The sequence below is a fragment of the Xiphophorus maculatus genome, chromosome 9, assembly GCF_002775205.1.
Source record: "Xiphophorus maculatus strain JP 163 A chromosome 9, X_maculatus-5.0-male, whole genome shotgun sequence".
NCBI lineage: Eukaryota > Metazoa > Chordata > Actinopteri > Cyprinodontiformes > Poeciliidae > Xiphophorus > Xiphophorus maculatus.
In genome coordinates this window covers 7,700,370-7,716,224 of record NC_036451.1, presented here as the reverse complement: position 1 = coordinate 7,716,224, position 15,855 = coordinate 7,700,370, and the positions used below count along the sequence as shown (strand labels likewise).

General features: G+C 37.2%; 1 protein-coding gene across 1 annotated transcript in view; it reads right to left on the bottom strand.

Annotated features, from left to right (window-relative positions):
* Nucleotides 1–15,517, bottom strand: part of LOC102227256 (BMP/retinoic acid-inducible neural-specific protein 3-like) — a 60,727-nt gene extending 45,210 nt beyond the window's left edge. The window contains exons 1-2 of the mRNA XM_005800889.2: nt 14,683–15,517; nt 61–426 (exon numbers count right to left, since the gene is read on the bottom strand). Of these exons, the coding sequence (XP_005800946.1) occupies nt 61–281 (221 nt within the window). The 5' untranslated portion in view covers nt 282–426; nt 14,683–15,517. The remainder of the gene's footprint in view (nt 1–60; nt 427–14,682) is intronic.
* Nucleotides 15,518–15,855: the final 338 nt, after the last annotated feature.

The following is a 15,855-nucleotide window of genomic DNA, read 5'->3' as shown; positions in this document are numbered from 1 at the left end:
GAAATATGTGAAGGTGTAGATATATTTAAAGAGGCATTTCATCACATGAGCACAGCTCACCTGTATATTTTGTATCTGGTGGAGAAGCCCTGCCGGTTCTTCTCCACAAAGTCGATGTACTCTGGGGAGTGGTGGAAGGGCCCCTTATCTGAAAGGAGCCAGTCGAGAGGTCCCCCGGGTTTGTCATTAGGGAGGCTGGCTGGAGCAGCTGTTGCTGTCGCGCAGGGTCGTAAACACACCCAGCAATGAAGGCTGAGGCTGATGATGCCCCATAGAGCCATCAGCGATAGAGGGCGGGTGGGAGGGAAGGAGGGATGGAGGCTGGTGGTGATGGGGGACGTTCAGCAGACAAATGCACCCGTCATTAGCTGGCTCGTCCACTGGGATAACCGAGGGACCTGCATCACCTCAATGCACCCCAAACGCCTAGAAAAAATATAAACACACAGTTACCAACAAAAGCAACACGGCAACCAGAAAAGACACAATGCAAGCAATACAACAAATGAAAAGCTGAAAAAAACTATTTTAAAGGCAACTCATTGCATGCATAGGATGAAATGTGTGAGCTGACCTCTTGTTAAGAGGTACATTATCCATCATCATCACTAAATGAATTACTGTTAAGAAAATAATTTGTTTGTAATGTTCAAATTTATCAAGAAAGCACATTTTGCATGCCCATAAGATAATCAGCCTGCTGGATGGAGTTTTACTGAAGCTCCTCACACCTGACACAGATGACAGTGCCTAAAATGTTAAAGGTCACAGCAAAAATGTCATAATCCAACTTCCTGGCAAGTGCATCACTTACCATTTATTATTAGGGAACTGCCCTGCCTCATTTACAGTCAAGTTATTTATTTATTTATTTTGCATTTCTTCTGATGCCTGTTTTATAGAATCCTGCTTATATGTTTAGAAACAAGTGTACACACTAGGGAGCATTAATCATTTTCCAATCTCAAAGAAAATTGCTATTTTAAAAAAAATGAAGTTTTACTGCTCAAATGTAGTGTTTGTATAGCTTCAGGTCGCTTTGGTAAGCTGCCATCGCTCATCCTTAAGTCTGGAAAGTTTTAAAGTGAGAGCAATTTTCCATGATTTGAAACAACCAACTTTCCCTTATCTGTTTGGACATAATTCTACACATCCCTCTTGTTTCCAAGGCAGACGGTTTGCTCTTTGGAAAGTCATGGTGTGAACACTAAAAGAGCTCCACCAAACACTGCCTGATTCTATTTAAAAGCACAGTTGCCAAGCTAAGGAACAAGAGCAGCAGGTCTGTTAAGCAGAAGACTGCATGTTAAATAACCGAGCCCATAGAAGTCATACAACTTCCCGTAACAGCATATTTATTTTAAAAACTTCTATTAATTTTAATTGGCATTTATTCCATATTCTGCTTAAATATTCCACCACTTTGCACATCTGAAATGGAATTAGACCAGAGGATACTTAGCAGCCCTGTACAGGGGCACCTAGCTTACATCCTTTAGATCAACATTAGATTATTTTTCTCTTTTTTTCCCTCTTTCCTTCGGTTTGTTATTTTGTTTGTATTTCCTTTTAATTCCTGTAAAGCACTTTGTATTGCCTTGTTGCTGAAAATGTGCTATATAAATAAAATTACAGTACCTTTACTTTTACCTTTATCTGTTAAAAATAGTAGAACAGCCTATGTTTGCTGGCAACACTGACTTTAAGCTTAACTTAGCTATGAGTGAAGTAGAATTTAACACTTGGTTTATTTAAATATCCTTGGCTGAAAAACTGACTGTCAGCTCTCACTCTGCATATCAAAATTACAACCATACTAAAACTATAGTCATTAAATTATAGTATCAGAAACAATGAAATGACAGACGCTTCTCTATTTGTTAAAAAAACCAACTATTGGATCATGTCATGCACTGCTGTTCACTTGAATGTTTTTTTGAATTTTAATGCCATGAAACAAATTTCATTTCATCCTTTTGGTTATAGGAAAGTTTTTGTTTCATACTTTGAGAGTGCAGGCAGGAAGCTGTGAGAAGAAAGAATCCCCTTAATGCACAGCCTGATTTATTTCACCGTTTGTGTGCAAAACAAAGATTGTTATTGTTCTCAGTTGGATATGTTTAGAATATGCTTCCATTTTATCTCTTTTATAGACAAAATAATTAAAGGAACAAATGGTGCTACTAACTTCATGCCTTCTGTTTTTTATCCTATTCATTTCACTAATGACTCAGAGCATATCTGCTTAGCTGTGTTTCTCTCCTAAACAAAGCCACTACATCTTTATTTTTTCCTTAACATATAAAGGGCTGCTGGACCACAGCGTCTGTGTGCTTGGTGTGTGTGCTCAGTCTTCTCAAACTCTCAGTCAGTTGAAGCAAATAGCTGCTTACACAAAACTAGGTTCAGCAGGTTTAAAAGGGAATCTTTTCTCTTCACTGTCAGCACATGATCTTGTGTATCAGAGATTGCAAAGTTAATGACTTGATAGGTTTATTTAGTTAGATTTTTTATTTTTAGATGTATTTTTATTTTTTTTATTTACCCTGTGTACAGATAAGAAGCAACATCATCTTTACTACAGAATGAAACAAGCTGGCAATTCTATGAAAACCTAAAATATCCCATTATCTTTTATATAGTGGTACACTCAGCTTATAAATAGACTGTATTTGTAAGGGGGATGAATCATTAACTTTCACATAACTAGATATTTAAAGGCACTTTAAAAGAAGGACAAGCATTACATATTATAATATTTTCCTTCTCGCTGTTGAAAATTAAATGAAAATAAACCTTTTCTTTTTCTCACATTACATCAGTAAGAGCTCCAAAATGATTCCTGACTGTCCAGGAACACCGCGCCAACAGTGATGTATGAGAGTTACAGCAAAATGTTTTGGAATTGCTTTGCTGCAGAAAAGGACGGCTGCATTTCACAAGATACACTGTGTCAGAAAAATAACATTGCATGGAATTGTTTAAGCAACAACTCAAGACACCAGCAGTAACGTGTCTTTGCTCCTTAAAGCATACAAGCAAATTTGTTAAGTGGCTGTATGAAGACAAGTTTTGGAGTGATCTTCAAAAAGCCCTGTTCTCAGCTGCACAAAAAAAATTGCAGGCAGACTTGAAAGAAAGGCAGCTTGCAGGCCTGACTGTAGAATCGATCAGTTCTCTCTAGTGACTCGAAAATCCAAAATCTCTAAAGTTTTGCAATCAATTACTTGACATTTTGATAATAATAATAATAATAATAATAATAATGATAATAATAATAATAATAATAATAATAATAATAATAATAATAATAATAATAATAATAATAATAATAATAATATTTAAATTCTAACTGACCTGAAACACTGTCACAGTAAATAACTGGTTAAAACACTTAATGCTAATTCTCAAAACTCTTACATGCTAGTCAATGGATCCATTGGTATTGTACCCCTTATGAGAGTACAATACTGAACTTTCTGTTGTAAAAATGTAACAGATTTTTTTCTCATTTATACAAAAAGCTTTTGAGATTTTCACAGCATTGGTTGCAACTTAGAATAGTCCCAAATATAAGAACAAATTATGTCCCTAAATCCACAAAACATATAATTAGAAAATAATCCATGACATTCCTTCCTTTGTTTTGTGGCATAGTTCATTGGCTAGATTACACAAAAAAGTTAAAACTTAATTTGGTGAATACTGGCAGAAAATTAGATTATTTTATTCAGAGTCAGTCAGTGTTTTCTGAGCACTAAGAAAGTCCTGCCTGTCCATGGTGTTATACATCGGTCTTATGAAGTGGATCAAAAAATAACTCACTATAATTTAATTTTTACTTGGCTTATTGCCCCCCACTTATCTTGATTGCATATGTAAAATCAAATTGGAAATAGCTTACAGTCAATGAGAAAATACATAAGGAAGACACATTTGGAAACAAGTCTGCATAGTTATTTTTTTACTTTTGAAATTTTGAATTTTGCTTTACTTATACATATAATATTAAATACAGTCTAGGCAATTAAGCACAGCATAGAATTTTAATAGTACAGTGGAAAGAAAAATGCTTTTCTCTATAAAAAACAACAGTATTCTCTGCAACGTCTCCTTAGCTGCATTTTTTTGTGGGAGAAGTAAAAGAGTGAGTGACTACTTTAACAGCTTCTGTTCTCATACTAGCGGTACTGAATAGTTTATTCGCACTGAGACAGAGGGAGATCTGTCTTCCCAGCATTTCTGTTGTCTTCTGCCATGCTCTCTGTTTGAGCTCAAGTATCTGCCTCTTTTTCAGCATATGTTTCTTTAGCAGTAAAGAGCCAGCCTTTGTGTGTATTGTCAAAATCTGACAAGGTTATGGGCAACAGCCTTACAGTGTTTGTTTTAAGACTAGGTTGCTCTATCAAAATGTATGATAATGAATCAATGAGACAGTGTAGCTGCATATATTCAATTTTCTGTATCATAGGTAGAAACTTCCTTAGTCTACATTGTGCATATTGTGTAGAAAATGTGACCTTGCACAAAGGGAAATGTGTAGCATGATAATATCAAAACACAGCACAAAGGTCACATTAAAACACTCTTTAATCCGATCAGCCCCCAGGCAGCTATCCAAAAGCTGATGCAGGAAAATTCTGCCATGTCTATTCTCATCAACACCTTCTTCCGACTTTTTATAGTCTTTGTTTTTTTTTTTCTGGTTATTTCTTCTTCCCTCAAACAGCCCACATTCCTCCTCTGCAATCTCAAATACCCCTGAAACCCAGTTTTGATTCACATTCACCACATTTTACACGCTTACTGTGACAGTTTTCCCAGCGAACATTCAGGTGGGTGTAGGTAGGTACAGTATTACATTATTAATCAAATAAAGTTATCTACTAAGCCTTTATCAGCAGACTCTGTACTATTGGATGTTTGGATTTTGAAAGAGAATTATGTCAAATTTCTAATCTTACGCAAACACTGCTTTCCATCTATCTTTCTTTAGGCAAGAAAACCCTTAATCTAAAAAAAAACATATCAAAAGGTTGGAGGATAGAACAGGATGGAAATTTCATTTGATGCACAGCACAAGCACTGGGGCTCCTGTAAAGCCACTCAAATATAATTTTGCACAATGCGTGCCAGCAATAGCCCAAGGCTGTTCAGATATGCTGAATAAAAATGAAAGCCATTTTTTGATGGTGCAAGGCCCTCTCAATGGAGTTATGACAACAGTGCAAATGATGAGAAAGAGATTTCCCAGACACAAATATAATGAAGATTTGCATCCCCTAAGTATGCAGATGCCAGTTCTATTTTCAGTAAAAAGCAAAATAGGATGAGCTGCAGTAAAAGCAGCTGGGTTTTGTTTACCAAACCATAAAAGGGCTATGCTGCTTTGTTTTCAGTTTGGCAGTTGTGAAAACATTATCACAATTATTCTACAAACAGTATTCAAACATTTCACTCAAATTATTAATAATAGGAGGTACTCCTTTTGTAATCTCCTTTTCACACCACATTTTTACTACTGGCTCAATTCTTATAGGCTAGCTGCATTTCTCCTCGAGAAAAATCTAACTTAAAAGTTGTTCCTTCAATCTATAATAACACGCCTACTCAGTATGAGGGTTCACTGCAAAATCTGTGACTTGATGCAGCCAATGTTTTCAGAAAACCTTTTATCAACTGACATAAAAAGCTAAACTTCAATGCATTGTTTTTTAACCTGAATCAAATTGTGATGCGTGTTTTTGAATTTATCTACATGGTTGATTGAACCGATTATATATTTCTGTATATTTATTTTATTTGTTTATTTTCTAAATTACCATGAGATGTTTATTGTGAATCAGCTGACAATAAACAAAATTACATTGAATTGAGCTAGGAGTGACTTTAAATTGATCATGATAACAGGATAGAAGGTTGGTGTTTTACAGCAAGTCGGAAATTTGGAAGATTTACTAGCTTTGGCCGATTGTCACACTCTTCCACCTGAGCATTTTTGTCTCACTGGAGGTAATTGTCCCATATTTAAGATGGGATCCATGCAGAACTATGAGTAGGGGTAATGCTTTTCTATATCGTTAGAAACATTTTTATTATTATTAATATTATGGACAGGATTAATTGTTGAATTAAATATGTCTATATGATTTTGAATACACTAACTATGTAACTTATGTGTATGTAGTTTTTAATACGGTCTATCCTACACAAATACTGATGAGGACCTCAAGCCTGAACAGTCACCCTTTCACCACATTAAGCCTGAAGATGGGCTTAAGTGTTGGTTTCTTGTGCACTTTATTTTTTTCAGATATGTGCATCCATCGTTATATATCATGCTTTCAAGCTGACATCAGGATTTAAGTTACAAAAATGTCCAGCAATTATCTTTCTAAATTGAGAGTCAGCATGTGTCCCCATGCACACCATGTTCAGACTTGTTATCTGATGAATTGATGGTTTGTCCTGTGTAAATTATCCTTCAAACAACACCTGTGACAAGGTCTTATATATTCCAACAGGAAAGAAATATCTATGTGGAGGTCTTTCTTGTTCCGACATGAAACGACATGAAACCGAAGAGGTGGTGTGAAACAAAAGGACATTTAAGTGACTGCCAAAAATCTATCTAATTCTACAACTCCTTACACCCACCACCCACCATAACAAGATGATTCATTGATGAGTAGGTATTGATCTAAATAAATATTTACTTAATAAAAAATCCCCACTTCCTTGTATTAATTACAATGCTTTCTCTTCATTCGACCTAAAGTCCCAGCAGATCAAGGGCCCACCAAAAAAAAAAACTGTTTTGCTGGGGTTTTTTATGACGGACAGGACTATACAATTGCTACAAAAACAGCCATTTTTTAAGTAATAGTTGAATTTTACATTTATGGACAAAACAATATCTAAACAACAGCAGTATATTGATGGCTAATTGCTGTCAGATTAAATACTGCTTAACCTTCCTCAAAGACAACCTGATTATCACGTTGCAACCATTAAAATAATTTTGCACATATCAATAACAATGTTTGTCCAACTCAAAAACAACGTAATCAACCACCAGAGACTGAGCATTTGCTACAGCTCACAGTGTTTTATCAGAAACAGTAAACCTGAAAAATGTTCAATCCGCTACTTGTGTATTCTGAAAATGGAGTCAAATAATAGCACTCTGCTAAGGCAGAGCAGCTTATTAGGCTCAATCTGCACTTAAACGAATTACTCACCTGAAACAACATCAAGTCGAACGTAAACATCAAAAATACTGGAGAAAAGTCAACTCAAGTCCAAATGGCAGTCTGGCGCATTCAGTCAGCCCAAACTTTGTGAACATATAAAATGCCAGTCAGAGGAATGTTGATTGAGGAGAGGGGGTTTTCCCAACAGCTGCACATGCTGCACTGGGACACTAGGCTGTAAAAATATCAAATTAACTCTGAGGTGTTTATTTAACACTGAACAAATTCAGCCAAATCTTATGTATGTCAGTTTCTTTCCAGTTTTTTACATTGTAGAACATATAATCAAGTAAATGTCAGAAAGGTCTGACACTTATATATATACTGTATATAGTGTATTTATATTTATTTTATGTATATTTATATATACATAAAATTATTTATTAACTGAAGCTTGAACAGAAGTTTGAGTGTTATGTACTGTTACATGTTACTGTCATCAACTCTGTGGTTTTCTTTGTGATTTGAAATGATACAGGTACCTCCTGTAGTAGAAGTGCTAATACAGTGTTTAACAAGAATTAGAATAAAACATATTGTTTTTTTAATAATATATAAAATATGTATAGCACATTCTTTAAAGTGAAGAACAGAAATAATAAAACGTGTCCATGAATGATCTAAAGAAAATGGTTTTCCTTGAGGCAAAATGTTTTAAAATGAAGTCAATAAAATGATGAGATGTTGAGCCAAAGGCACTTTTCATTACAAGCTGTGCTGGTAGTTACACATGGGTTTGACGTGCATTGTATCAGGTTGGCATGTCCTCCGGCAATCTGAAACATCTGTATAAAAATCAGTTTCTTTGTTGATGTAACATTTTCCTTCCAAATGATCAAGACGAATGCATTAATACATGTTCCAGGTTGAGTTCACAGGCTGCATCTGAATTGTTTTTTCCAGCATCTTGTGATAAAAAAAGCCTTTTCATTTAATACAATTCAACTTTTCTGAGTGAATCATAATACCTGACATTTAGGGCTTATCCCAAAAACCTTTAATTGATTCTGACTTCTTCAACTCATTTAACAATGTTGTCAGTTTGACAGAAGGATTATCCTAAAATTTCACCTGCTGGGTGTTTTTTTAACTTATAAAAATGAGTTTATGTTCATTATAATCAATGAATTTGCATGTGTTGGCCAAATTTCAAAGCAAGTAGAGAAAATTACATGTTTCCTCTAGAGATAAAGGCTTGACTACTGACTGGATTGTCAGACCCTGACTCTCAGTCTGTCTTCAAGAGGTTACAGTAAGCTTGATGAGATGAGGGAACTCCCAAGCTCAATCTTTTTTTTTGAAGATTTCACCAGCCGTTTTCTTTAGAGACTGGAACAAAAAAGAGCATTCAGCCCCTGAACATCTGCTCACTTACTGGAGGATGCCAGCGCAGCGATGGTCACCTACCAGAGCCTTGTTTGTGTGTGAATCTACCTGGCTGCGTGGTTTCTCTGTGTCCATATCCATGACTGGAACACTCCCCACCGCAGATCGCCTTTGTTCGCATGAATATGTGCAAATTGAAATGAGCCACTCTTTATAATATCTCACAGTTGGAACACATTAAAACGAAAACAGTGATGGAGGATGAGATGGCTGTGAGGCGAGCGCTTTGCAGGAGGGGGTTTGATTAAAATATTTCATCTCAATGTTTTTTTTCCAACAGGATCCGCTTCGTAACTTGTCTGCAAGCCAGCCCTTAAACCATCCTCAAAATAAGGAAACAGGAACTGATAAACTTTAAAACTTCCCTTCCGTGCTGACTAATGAGGTTTTTGGCCCTAATTAACCCAGTTATCTTCTCTTCTACAACTGTCAACAATACCTCTCATACCAGCACCAGGGGTAAAACACAGCCTTTGTGAAATTCTAATACGACTGCCAGTTGCACTCATCCGGCTGTCATACAAAAAATACAAAGGATGAGCTGCTGTGGTGTCCTAGGAGGAAGACTTCAAAGGCAAGAAATGTCACCATTAAAAGTGCTCACATGCAGGCTGATAAAAACACACATTTACAAAGCTGCAAACATGCATTTATAATCATTATACACTAAAGCCCGGAGCAAGAAGATATGAATCAGAGATATGTGGATCAGTGGAAGGTCAAATGAAAGTTTGAAGTGTAATGTGCGCGATGTAGCTGTGGGAGGATGGGACCTTTGCAAAAGCAGTTGTGAGGGAATGAATGTGCCTCCTAATTGATTATTTTGACATCTTGAGTTTCTGTAGATCCAATTAGCAACAGAAAAGATGAAGACCAGTTCTGTAAGAATGATGTACAGTGATCTTTAAAGCTCATAAAACACTGTTTCCTATCTTGTATGATTGTGTTTGTGTTCTGTTCTCTGTATTGTGCCTTATTGTGTATTTTGTTGGGTTACCCTTTCTGTGAAGCAGGTTGTGACATCTGTCTGAAAAGGTGCTTGGTAAATCATCTTTACTCACATGTTATATATGCTGGTGTTTTGTAGAGCAAGTGCCACTGAGGTCTAAACAAGACAAAATGAAGGAGATTTAGCAAACATAAAGACCTGTTATTTCTTTGGAGTAGTGTGTTGTTTTCTTTCTCCTTCTTTATGATCAGGTATAGCAAATTAACCTTTGTTGTAAACAGTTTAAATTTTTGTATTTTAATTTGTCTGAGTTACATTATGTTTAAAACGAGCACATTGTAACAGTTTTTATCAAGATGAAGGGATTCCTATACATTTTCTTTCTAGCTACAACTATTCCATGTCACCACAGGTAAATAAATCTACATTGGGTCATGGGAGAATGAATTACGTTATTACTGGGTCATTTTTGTGATTCAAATGTTACAACAGAATCTCTAGCAGGGTTGTACATAGGCTGTATACATTAGATGCAAGAGCTATGTTCCAATTTTTGACAAATTCAAAACAACCTGTTGGAGGCTGGCTTATGTCATGATCAAATTGTATAGAGTATTATCTGTGTGTGGGAACTCGTTATAATTACAATGTTATAACATGCAAGCAATAGCATTTTTTCTGAAGAGGCTTTTTGAATTTTTTTAATGACAACACTTCAAGAAGAATCGTTTTCAAATCCTAAATCATTGCAGATCTCTGTTGACTACATTCAGTTAGCAAGAGACAGCCTAAAGTATGCCAAAAATATCCTCACATCATTTACACCACTCCCACAAGGTTGAACTGCTGATACAAGACAGCAACAAAGTTTTCATTTTGGTGAAGCTGTGTAAAATCTGGGCAGTTTCCTGTTAAAAGCACCAAAGACTGAAATGCAACATGGTCTTCTGCTGCATTAGTCCATCTACTTTTAGATTTGAAATGCTGGAGGTGGCCCTGTGTACATTGGTTGTAAATAGTGGTATATTTTAAACTACATGTTGCCATATCAACTCGATCCAGTCTACAGTCATATTCAGTCAATTAGAATATTTTTCCCCATAGGTTGTTTGCAAGACTAAAAGTACCTCATGAAAATAACCTTTAAGCAGGTATTAAACACTCTTTTAATTTAATCCCAGAATTCTGTTTTTTAAATAATTCTTAATAGGTCCATTGTAACATTCTAATTTTAAATGTCATGTTTTCATTAGCTGTGAATAGAAAACCATCATTATTAACATCAATAAAGGCTTTCAAGCATCCACCCGTGTGTAATCAATCTATATAATGTGTTTCAATTTGTGATAAAGCGCCTGGCATAAATTGGCGTTTTTGAAAAATCTAATGTATTGAATGGGTTTGGACAAATTTTTATTTGATCTCTGATATCAACAATGCATTTTCATGCAAGCCACTGCTGCTCAATGGACATTTTATGTTATTTTTTTAGCCATTCTCTGTAAGCATGAGGAGATGGATGAGCATACAAAAACAGAGGAATAGCGATTTCAGAAATTTTCTGCCTAGCTTGACTGGTACCAACAAATACCGCGACACATTTTAAATCACCTCAATGCCCTTTTTTGCATTCTGATTTATCTCCCATTTCATTTTCACCACATCTACATAGCTGCAATTTACTGCTGTCATGTCATTGAGTAATTCACTATTTTGGTTAATAAACAATTTACCACCTGTAATTAATACAAGGCCCAATGAATGTAATTCCGCACAACCCTAATTCTCACTCACAACTCTAATAAGCTTTAGCAATAACAATAACACCAATAAGCTTTTCCAAACGCATTTAACACTTTCATCTCAGAATGATAACGTCTCATCCCTTCTAGTGTTAGAGAAAATTTCACCAAAACACACAGTCAGACCCACTGCTCTCTCACACTAACCACCCAAAGCAATATTTGAAGACACAGAGAGCCGCATTAAAATGAACAAGCAGTCAGCCTGGCTGCCACACTGTAGAACAGAGGGAATGGAATTATGACATGAGCTGCAATAATAAGACTTTCTTTCCTGATAAGGAAACAATTGCTTTACACAGATGAAAATAATTATTTGGAGATTAACTAATTGGCAACTGACAAAGCACATTTAAGTATTTGTTCTTGAGTGTAGCTGTGGTACCAATATCGGGGTGAGGTACAAGTAAAGGGTAATGTCATGTGCTGTTCGTTCATGTGGCTGCCATATCTACTCTCAGTTCTGCATAAGAAATGGAATCAGATAGCAGAAAAACCAAAAGCGAGCGTCATTTTCGTCAGTCCACAGTGCAACTCTGCTGTGGCACACTGTCATTGTGTTTAAGGAGCATATCACCCTGTGCTTTTCAAAAAAAAAAATCTAATCTGATCTTGAAAATGTCAGAATTTCCTTTTAAGAGCTAGAAACTTGACAGCAGACAACTCCCAGGCCAACAGAGAAACATGGTTCAAATAATAAATAAAAAAGCTCTTTGCACATCAAATGGAGACCTGACCGGAAAAATCGGAAATCTAACAAAGAAAATAGCAACTCAATTTTATTGTTAAAAAAAAAAATAATAAAAAATGCTTTTGTGTGATCTAATGGAGAATCTTCCATATTTGTATTTATTTGGTTTCTTAAATCTTAGGGATGTGGTACATAAAAGCTTCAGTCAAAAGCTAAAAGGGGAAAAGGTAACTTTAATAATTGCAACTCAGAGTGTAAACTTCTCACTTGCGTCCTTTTTTTTTTTTTATAGTTGCATATAACTGAGCGGCAGAGAACATATACAGAGAGTGACACTTCTATAAATCACAGTGAATCCCAAATAGATCTCTTCTAGTGGTGGCCTTGTGTGAACAGGGACAAAGGTCCATCTTAAATTACAGGGACCCATTCCTTTCTCTCTGCTCGTTGCTTGCTTTTCTGTTTTGCTGGTGTTATTCCCTGGTGGTCACCAGAAACCACCAGACATAAATAACCACATAACCTTCCTGTTATTTTTTTTTTTTGTATAATTTCATTTTAAATGATGTCTACTTAAGCATATTTCACTAAATAAAACAGGTAATTTGCTGTAAAAACACTGTTGTTTTTGCGTCTGCCAATCTCCAAAATATGTCTCTACAAGTAATTACCAGTTGTCTTAGTCAGAAAGACATTTTAGTTTAATACCACAGCTGTTCTTAATGCGAACTAATCTATTTTAATGCCCAGTCTATCTCAAGTACCTCAATGAGATTTTTTCTTTCACCTCTTTATGATGTTCTCCCTTCCTTCCTTTACACTCATATCTTCATCTCTCTCTCCTTGCAGCCACTCTTTTCAATTTTACATTGAAGTTAAACACGTTGGCTTGCTCATTATCATAAAATAATGGGCCGTGGACATTCAGCATATCCTTACTAAACTTGACCCTGAAATAGACCCCAAACCCCAAAGCTTTTATGACTCCAATATTCTCCCCTTTAACATCTATTTTAAGCTCAGATTTTACCTCAATCTTCATACTCCCACCTACAATTAGACATCAGTCATGGTTAAGTTTAATTCGAAGCATTCAGCAGGGGCTGTTATTCACCGCACTGAAGAGAAAAAAAAAACGTATTGGCCTGTCTATCCAAAAATAAGCTGGAGAACCCTCTTGCAGAGCATTATTTGCAATTACTTGCGTAGTCTGTGGGAGGAGGTTGGCAAAGCTCCTTTTTGTTTACTCCCATTTCTTCCCTTCTTTTGCCAGCCATCAAACATACAAATGATGCTGCATTCGGCCCTATCAGCCTTCCAACACTAAGCTGTAAGAACAAGGAGCCCTTTAAAGGATGTAATTCCTGCCTCAGGCATTATTCTCAAGTATACATGTGCTCCAACTCAGGCACAGGTTTCATGTAAAAGCAGTTTGCTAACTCAGTTGGTCTTCTCTCATGTGTACAGTATATTAACTTCAAAAACAGATGGTTCTATTTGTCGCCCTGGTAAACAAATGAACTGACACAAAAGATAGGACACAAACATATGCAACCCAAACTCGTATCTTAGGAATTAGTTATTTGATACTCAGGACGTGTGCTGACTGTGGTCTTGCTGACTGACACATAGGAGAGAAATCTGCCTCGGCACTGAAGGAGACAGTTTGCCTTTCAGGCCTGGATGTGGTAAGGTTCACTGGTCTCCAGGGATAAATAAGGGACACTTGAGAACAAAGAACCAGCTTTGGCACTTCGGTGCAAACTCAGCCAGTGGCATACAGAGCTGCTGCAAGCCCCTGTTTTTTTTGTTACAAAGCTCTACAAAAACAACAACCCACTTTTCCCCAGTGTCATAACGTGTCTCCAAAATATGGGTTTAATGTGAAGTCAAGTTTAAAACACTACCAACAACACCCAAGCCAAACTGCAGTTTTGCCAGAATGATTACATTTAAAAATCCTGTTTGCTTTCTTTGAGGGCTTTTGGCTCGCTATCACAGCCTCCACTGATGATCTCATGAGGTTACTCTGACTCAGAATCCTCCTTTGAGGGGGACGCTTAAGGGTGAAATGTATAATTATCAAATCAGTTGGAGCTTTTTTTTTTTTTGGAACAACAGTAGGCTGGTTCCTCTTCACTGTTGATGCTGTGCAACCCCATTTGTGTCCACACATCAGTGTTGGAGATCTGATTCTCCTTGGGTTGAGAATACCAATACACCCTAAGTAATATAGATTAGAGATGTTTCTTGGAAAGGCAGATAAAGGCTGGCAGTGTTGATGAGGGGTGGGGTGGGGGCGGGAATAGGTAGGAAGGGGGAAGGAGAAAGAGTGTGCTCATACAGATCAGGCAAGCAAAGCTTGTGTGTATGCATTTCCAAAGAACCTCAGAAAATACAGAACTTTGTGCACATGTGTAAGACTGTAGTGGAGCAAATGTGGACAGCATTCTAGAGTCCCTGCTTATTTTGTGATCACGAACACAGTCTCTCATGCATAAGGCTAAACTTCAGAAAACTAAAGAGCAATTATACAAATAAAAAAAATGCTGCTTAGACAGTTAAATTCAACAAATAGAAGCATAATTACCAGTTACTTACCAAGGTTTGGAACAACACTTAAAGTTCAACTCAGTATGTCCCATACTCTTGCAGAATCTCAACGTTATCAGTAGTCAGAATGGCAACGAAACTCATTTCACAGTTTGCTGGTCAACAGCCACTCCACAGAGAAGAATGAAAAAAAAAAAAATGAAAAAAAATACAATGCACGTGCAGGGCTCCGAAAACAGGTAAAAGTGATTTGCAAAGAAAGGCAGCAACACGGAACAGCCGAAGCAGCCTTTGCGGTTCTATACCAATGACAAACTTTCAGAAAGCACGGCGACTCTCAAGCTTATCCCAGAGCAAAACGAGGTGCCAGGAAGCGGAGGCTTTGACCTTTCTGGGGATAATGACTTTACAGAATGAAATCGTCCAGCAGGAGATGGAGTCAAGAGAAGACACGAGTAGCAGGAGGAGGAAGAGGAGGAAGAGGAGGAGAGAAGGGAGGAAGAGCGAGCCACCAGGCGCGCAAAGGACCTTACGATTAGATTAGAGGGACCCCTAAGTGTAGTTTTTGCGGTCAGGAATCGGTGGGGTCCAGCGTCGGACAGATGTGATGGAATGCAAGGACGTGGAAAGACACTCAAACAAGAAGAAGACTGTGAAATATCCCGTTGCGGATTCGGTCTGCTCCCCGCGTATTGTGCTACTTGATTCGCCTACTCCGCATCGCCGTGTGGAGGAGCGCAGGATCCGGATCCTGTAGGAACTGTCATCAGGCGCTCGGCACAGAGCAGGCATGAGCGCCTCAGCTCTCCCCCTGCGCCCCTCTCTCACTTTGTCACATGTTTAAAACACAAGTAGCTCTCTGTAATAGCTGCCAAAGGAGGGTGGACAGAGGTAGGCGACGTGGCTTGAATAATAATAAGCGCTTTGTGAAAAGTCATTTCCATTCCTCACGTTAGCTGAAACGCTGACCTGCGAGGAAAATGACATTGACTTTAAGTTTAATCTGCCTCTTTTAATGCAGCATTTGCTTCTGAAGATTTGAGCAATGAAATTAAATGAATTCCCCTCTTGAACAGTTTCGCCCCCGCCCTCTCCCGAGAAGATGTCAACATTTAAGTCCTTATCTGTTTGAGCTGTCACATTAGTTTGAAGAGAGAAAAGGTGTTGAGCATAACGTCTAATCCTCTCCGATCACACCTATGCATGAACCGTGAGTCATTA